General features: G+C 28.7%; 1 protein-coding gene across 1 annotated transcript; it reads left to right on the forward strand.

Annotated features, from left to right (window-relative positions):
• Positions 1 to 2,757: 2,757 nt before the first annotated feature.
• LOC119663524 (esterase B1-like) lies at positions 2,758 to 4,843 on the forward strand (the record flags this gene model as incomplete). Its single annotated transcript, XM_038073135.1, has 5 exons — positions 2,758 to 3,111; positions 3,170 to 3,320; positions 3,385 to 3,945; positions 4,010 to 4,179; positions 4,246 to 4,843. Coding segments are annotated over 5 exons (1,710 nt in total), but the record flags the coding sequence as incomplete, so codon positions are not given.
• Positions 4,844 to 7,985: the final 3,142 nt, after the last annotated feature.

Genomic DNA, 7,985 nt, shown 5'->3' on the forward strand with positions numbered 1-7,985 from the left:
TTTTAGCATGTATTATGAATTTATTTGAAATCATTAACAATAATAATAATGCCAGTCTTAAAAGTGAATATAAAATGCATCAATCGTAGGATACAGCTTTTAATATTTGCTAAAGTTAAAGCGCTAGAACATCTGCTCCGCAAGATGAAGAGAACAAACAGAAACAAAAGAATAGTCGGAACCGTTTAGATAGTCAGGAACAAATTTATCCGTATGGGAAACAAAACTATCACAGAAAACAAACTGCCTACACTTAATCGGGATTAAAGTAGAATAGAAATCTTTGACCTTAAACAGTAATGAGAAGAGAGGGCTTCATTGCTTTAATTACAAAAAACAAATTTATGCAAACTATGATATGAAGGGAAATACCTAGAATTTAAAAAAAACAAAGTTATGGGAAAGTATATAACAATAGTTTGTAATTCTTGAATATATTACATATTTAATTTTTGTTGAAAGTTTTTTATTTTTAAAAGTATTCTTATACGTTCTGCTCATCATGAACAAACACCAGTATTTATTTAATTATTATATATGAGTATTAAAATATTATAAACTTATAAAACTTCAAAATCAAACTTAAGATCTTTACACCTTGAAATTAATGTCTTTAAACTGAATGTGTGTAATATTCTAAGTACTATCATTTTAGGATTATAAACAATATTAAGTTATTATGACAAGATGATAATCATATTGGTCAAAATATTATTTTGTTTCTATCGAAACAAGGCAAGATAAGAAGTTTGATAAGAAGTTATATCTTTACTATTAGTACCACATGAGTACAAATTGAACGTATATATTTCTCTGTTACGAGTATTAAAAACGATGAATTTTTAGTAATTTGATTTGAATATGTTTATCGTTGTAAAGAACTATTTATTACAATGTCACTTCATATGCAAATCATATGCAAATGTAGTGAAATATAGAACAATTTTTTTACATATGCAAATTGTTACCATTCATTATTGTGGAATTTCCCTACTCCAAACGCAAACTGTTTGGAATCGATGCGTGCATTTAATAAAATATTATTCACAGCTCAGTTTATTTAAAATGCACTTCATCTATTCCGATGCATTTTAGATATTATTAAATACCCACATCTATGCATTCACTTTTCCTTCAGTTATTGCCTCATTGCGGTACAATGCTCAGATGTGTCATGCATGGTTTGTTGTTGTTTCATAAAATGCGGTTTAGCTAAGGCACTTAAGTGAGATACACATCGCATATTTCGATGTTGCATTAAGGCGGGTGAAATATTAATACCTAACTGCGATGTTAAGTTCTGAACTACGCTACGTTAATTAATAAAATTTAACGAATTCGTTGTCTCGCATTAAATCAAAATATTTGATTAAATTTGATTAAATATAAGACGAGTGCTCGTTTGCTGCTGATGCTTTTATTATGTGTGGTTTTGTTAATGATATAATAGAAATACTCTAAAAATAGTTTGTTATTATTCAGGTCGGATGTATTAATTATAAATAAAATGAAACCATATCAAATGATGATGGGAAAGTAAATTATAACAAATTTACTTAATTCATTCATGGCATTGCGATCATTATGAAATATTCTATTAATACTACACCACCGTTTATTAACAATATTATATGTCGTAGAAGAATTTTACGCATTTACGCATACGCATTTTACTGTGTTAAAAGTATCCGAAAATATTATACAAAACATACGAAACATTCTTTTGCAAATTTTAATTTACGGCCCCAACCGACTTGAAACACTTTCCTTAAAATTGAAATTTTAGCTAGCAGACCAAAAATCAGTCACAGAAACTATACCACGTGAATACAGTTCCTAGTTGATCACTTTTGACGATTTCTTAACCCAAAACATTTGCCCAACGATGACTTTGTGCCAACCAAAACCAAATAGAAATATAAGCGTAAACACAAGTAATGTTAAAAGACTGATTAATAATCAAATCTCGCAATATAACACAGTTTAGTACAAATTAAAAGAATCATATTATTAAATATAAATAATTATTAAATATAAATTTAATTTTTGTACATATTTATAAATATGTAATTATTTTTACTGGTGCGATTTTAATTTTCCGTTTCGCCATATGACAATTTAGCGTAAAAGAGTTAGTTATTTTAGACACCTTTTTCCACAAAACTTCTAGAGATATTGACGTTTAAAATTTCAATTTCTTTATTTTTATTACACTAACAAAAAATACAAATGCAAGTGCTTCTTTTTATTGTTACTACTATTACTATAATGTTGCATTCGCAATGCAACCCAGATATACATTATATCCAGTATTGAACTTATATTACATTTCTTTATGCGATATGCAATGCTCACTTAGCTGCTTCGTCCGTTTATGCATCAGTACCAGACAAACTTCCAGTGATTTTTTATTATTATGTTACCATTCAATTATAGTTAAAATATTTATATAGTTTATCTTTAAACTTACGATATAGTCGACTGTCATCGTCCAACATATGCAATTTATACATTGATTGCAAAAACTTCTAGTAGCATCTGGCTCATTTACTTATTATTGGTAGTTTGCACATAAAAAAATATTCTACCCCAAAAAATGAAATATTAAAAACAGAGCTATATTGGCATATGGCGGGGTGAAAGCAGTTACCGGGGTGAAAGCAGTAAGAATACCTGGTTTTACTAAAATCTGTTGTTGAATGAACGTGACCCGAAACCAAGATCGCACCGTATCACATTGTTGATAGTTTGATGTAATTAATAAGTTTTCTTTTTTTCTTTTCTTTCTTCAAATATAGAACATTTGAGTATAAAGTCTCACAATATCGCCATACAACTAACGAAACAGAAGTTGCTGACACCGAATATGGAAAAATCAGGGGTATTAAGCGTACAACAATCTACGATGAACCCTACTACTGCTTTGAGGGCATACCGTATGCACAACCACCATTGGGTGAGCTCAGATTCAAAGCACCACAACGTCCAACACCTTGGACTGATATTAAAGATTGCACAAACACCAAAAACAAACCAGTTCAAATTAACTTTGTATACAACAAAATTGAGGGTTCGGAAGATTGTTTATATCTCAATGTTTATACCAACAATGTAAGAAATTAAATAAAAAGTATGAAATTAAAAAATAATAATTTTTTTTTTTAATTAGTTAAGTCCTGAAAAACCACGCCCTGTGATGGTTTGGATACATGGTGGTGGTTTTCAAATGGGTGAAGCACATCGTGATTTTTATGGACCAGATTACTTTATGAAAAAAGACGTTGTCTTAATAACTATACAATACCGTTTAGGAGTTTTTGGTAATTAAATTTCCCCTTAAATATAAAAAATGTTGAAAGATTTCCTTTATCTTTATTAAAATAGGTTTCCTTAGTCTGAGTGCTATCAATTTAAACGTCCCAGGTAATGCTGGTTTGAAGGATCAAGTATTAGCGCTTAAATGGGTAAAAAATAATTGTGCTCGCTTTGGTGGTGATCCAGATTGTATAACAGTTTTTGGACAAAGTGCCGGTGGTGCCTCTACACATTTTATGGCAATTACTGAGCAAGCACAAGGCTTATTCCATCGCGCAATTTTAATGTCTGGTAATGCCACTTGTTGTTGGGCTGTAGATGATCGTAGAAGACATGCCTACACACTTGCAAAACTGGCGGGATATACTGGTGAAAATAATGAAAAAGATATTTTGCAATTTTTGTTAAATGCTAAAGCCAAGGATTTAAAAAGATTTGAAGAAAAGGTGCTCTCTTCTGAAGATCGACAACATAGAGTGATGTTTGCTTTTGCACCCACAGTAGAGCCATACAGAAGCGCTGATTGCGTTATACCTAATGATCCTAAAGATATGATAAAAACAGCTTGGGGGAACTCAATACCAATTATGCTAGGCTGTACTTCACAGGAAGGTCTGTTGTGGTTGCCAGGTAATTCTCACAACTAATTACTTAATTTTAATTAATTCATATTTTTTATTTCAAAACATAATAGAAACCAGAGCCTTTCCAAATGTTATTAAGGATTTAGAGACTTGTGTTGATTTTGTGCCACGAGAGTTAGCTGATCCAGAACGCAGCAGTGATGACACCAAAGAAAAGGGTCTCATTATTAAAAAAGCACATGTGACTGCGGAATCGCCAACTGCCGAGAACTATTTTGATGTAAATATAACTAGTTAATACTTACATTTTTAAAGAAATCAATGTTTTTTGTTTTGTGAATAATAGGTTTGTGCACATAAATATTTCTGGTTCCCATTGCATCGTATAGTGCAGTCATATTTCGCACATGCCGCTGCAACACCGGTGTTTCTTTATCGGTTTGATTTTGATGCTGATGAGATTATAAACCCCTATCGTATAATGCGTTATGGTCGTGGTGTTAAGGGTGTTTCCCACGCAGATGAGTTAACTTATCTCTTTTTCAATATGCTTCACCATCGCTTGCCCAAAGACAGTTCATCCTATCGCACTATCGAACAAACTGTTGGTATTTGGACACAATTTGCTGCCACCGGTAATCCTAATAATAAAGATATACCCGGAATGGAAGCAGTGACTTGGGAACCTTTAAAGATCGGTGAGGAGGTTTACAAATGTCTTAATATAAGTGATGAATTGAAGATGATTGATTTGCCCGAAATGGAGAAAATGAAAATTTGGGAAAGCCTTTATGATAAGCAAAAGGAATTATTCTATTAATTAATTCTTTATCATTTATGTAAATTTATTATTACAAAAACCGAATTTATTACAATTTGACTGTTAATCGCTTACTTTAATTGCTGCGCATATATTTCTACTTATTTATATCAAATACATATTTTAATACTTTTTAAAAACTAATTATAATAATTTTCTTATACTGAGGTTATATAAATCCCTGATATCCTAGATTACTTACGAGATTAGATAAATACTAATAAATATAAACTATATGAAAATCATCACATAAGAAAAGTACTCTATACTGCACAAATAATTTTGTGTTTTCCTAATCTCAACTGAAAGAAGATATTTTTCGAACTAAATATGGATTACGTATCCACCTTTCATTAACAGGTTTTAAGAGAAATTTAAAAATATTAATATTATAATATCTTACAATCAAACAAACATGTTTGCTACCATCTGGCATTTGTAAGAGATGGTAATTTTCTGAGTTGTTTGTCTTAGGCATGAAAGATATAGATTCTTTCATTGCAGTAACCAACTAGTTTCTAAGGCTTTAGAGCAATAGTTTTTCTTTTGTATTCGTACAATTCAAGTGTCTATAAATATTTTTTACGAAAGAAAAAGGTTATGTTTACTTATAGAAGGCTTATAGAAAATTATCGTATTTAGTAATATTATATATTGTATACATGTCATGCTACCAATAGTATCAGTCTATATTTCAATTTATTATTGCTTACGAGTTACACATTTACATGATTACAAGTTTTGTCAGTGTAACATAGTTGATATATGAATTCGATTTAATATTAAGAACAATGGCAGTCTAGGAAATCAACGAGTAATAGATAACTGAAAATAGCGCCTTCTTTCAACAAAAGAAAAACACGCCCTACAAGTCATATACCATATCTGTTGTGATGTGTGGTAAAAAGCCTTGAAAAATGATCAATAGTGATTAAAAGGAATGTATGTGCTGGCAACTTGTACCGAATTAATGGGAATATTCATGTACATGTCCTGCAAATAGATAAAAGTTCTACCTGGAAAAATACTTGATTCCGTTGTTACTACTAAAATAAGTGGTCTTCAAGGTAATGAATAATAAGAAGTCACTTGCTACCATGAACCAGTGACAGCAAGTTTCTGAAAGACCTCACTGCCGGAACTTACTGAAAAGGATCTCAAAAGACTGAAAAATACCTACCGAAAATAAATATGTCATCGGTTATGACGTGAATTATTCAGACCAGATTCTTCTAAATTTTCAAATCTTCTAAATTTTCAATTCCTACTTCAAAAAATGAGTAGCATTCTTTACAATATTCAAATAACAGTCTTAACAATACATAAATACTCTTTAATAGTGTAGATGTTATTTTCAAAAATGTATCATTTTATCCGAATAAATAAATTTTAAATGCTTAAACATCTGAAGTTGAGTTTATGTATTGAGGACTATTCTGTTAAAATAATTTTAGACTACAATTCATATTTATATCTTTTTAAAGACTGTCTTATAAAACAAAAATTTATAATAAAATTTAGATTCAATACAAAATAATTACCATACATTTATAGAGCATATAATGTAGGCAGAATATACTCAACTCATTTTAATCCATTTTAATCCAAAAATATAAAATTAAGTCCAGAACAGTTTCAAATTTTTACTTATCATAGAATATTTATTTATATTTATTTAAACAAAAAAATGATGTTAATACGATTTTATACATTTGAGTATCTATTATTATATTGTTTTAACCTATTATTTTAAAAACTAAACGGAAGCTATTCATAGCCGTCATACATACTATTATTAACTCAGTTTCTATTGCACTTTCATAAAATATTAATATGTAATATTGTATGTTTGCTTTTATTGCTGACTAAATAATTAATAACAAATTTAGAATCGTATAATTAAGATGTAATATATATTAATTAATATAAATTTTCATTGTGATGATAAACACAAATAACACTATATAAAGCTATGCAACAGAGATTTCAGTCATGAAAATCAATTTAATGGGGAAATAATTGTAATTTTAATTATCATGATGAAAAACAGTTTTTTTTAGATGGATTCTGATTTGTTGTATAACGTATATAATTACTGAATTTTTATCTGAACCTTAATCTTAAAAAGAATGATTTCTTTATTTGATGAATATAAAATCGATAAGAGTTGACAGTATGAAATTTTAGTATACAATAATGTAAGCGACATCTGCTCAGTTATTGTCTATCAGCTGGGCCGCTATATTAGTAGAAATTGATCTGCAGTCTTCTTTCTTAAAGTAAGATCTTCCTTAGAAAACTTAATACCACATTAATACTTTATATTGGTTTCAAATTGGTTGTTAGAGTTCTAGGTGATACTAACGATCTACTACGGTTTATATGTTACACTTTTTATTGCTTCAGTTTTATATTCAAAGGCTTTTCATATAAAAATAATATTCCAAAAAACCTTTTAATGTTTAATTTAATTTAATTTTCAATCAAAAACATTCCTCAGAAAGAAAAGAGAATTATTAACTTTAAAAATAATTAGTAAAATTTATAAAAACTTAAAAACTATTATAAAATTAAGTTGGGTGATAAATTCCACATAAACAGTTTTTGCATTAATTAAAGATTTAAAACCTTGAGTTGATTAAAGATTCCTTCAGAATAAACTTACTTAACAATAATGATATTGTTTTGAAGACTGCATAGTAAAACCTGCAAGTTTTTTAATAAATTATAAAATCGAATGAAATTAATGTTAATATTTATATATAGATCTTTATAGATCCATATTTATACAAATATATATTTACTGAGAGATATTCATGATTCCAGAAGAGTTGGTATGTTGAGAATGGAGAATGGTCTTGTTTCATGAGTACGAAAAGAATTTTCATTCGCTTTTGATATAAACATTTTAGCTGTCTTAAGTTGCTACAAAGCCCAATTTGTAAAAATTCTAGAACAAAAAATATTTATTAATATAATCATGGGTCAACGTAACTGTATAGTGCAAGTGTCATAAGAAAGTTCAAGTTCTTAATAATGTTTTACATTTATTACTATAAATAATAACAATTTTTTATAGTAATATGGTTCCCTGATAGGCTTTCATATTCCCTAGCAGTTCGTTAAATTTATTTTAAATTTTATTTAAACACAGATTGTAGTTCTCTCACTTATGAAAGAGACACAAATAATAATTATTTTGTTACAATTTTTATTCTTTTTTTGTTGCAAAACATATGTGCTTTTATACTATATAAATATTCTAA

The sequence above is a fragment of the Teleopsis dalmanni genome, unplaced genomic scaffold, assembly GCF_002237135.1.
Source record: "Teleopsis dalmanni isolate 2A unplaced genomic scaffold, ASM223713v2 unscaffolded_contig_0533, whole genome shotgun sequence".
Taxonomy (NCBI): Eukaryota; Metazoa; Arthropoda; class Insecta; order Diptera; family Diopsidae; genus Teleopsis; species Teleopsis dalmanni.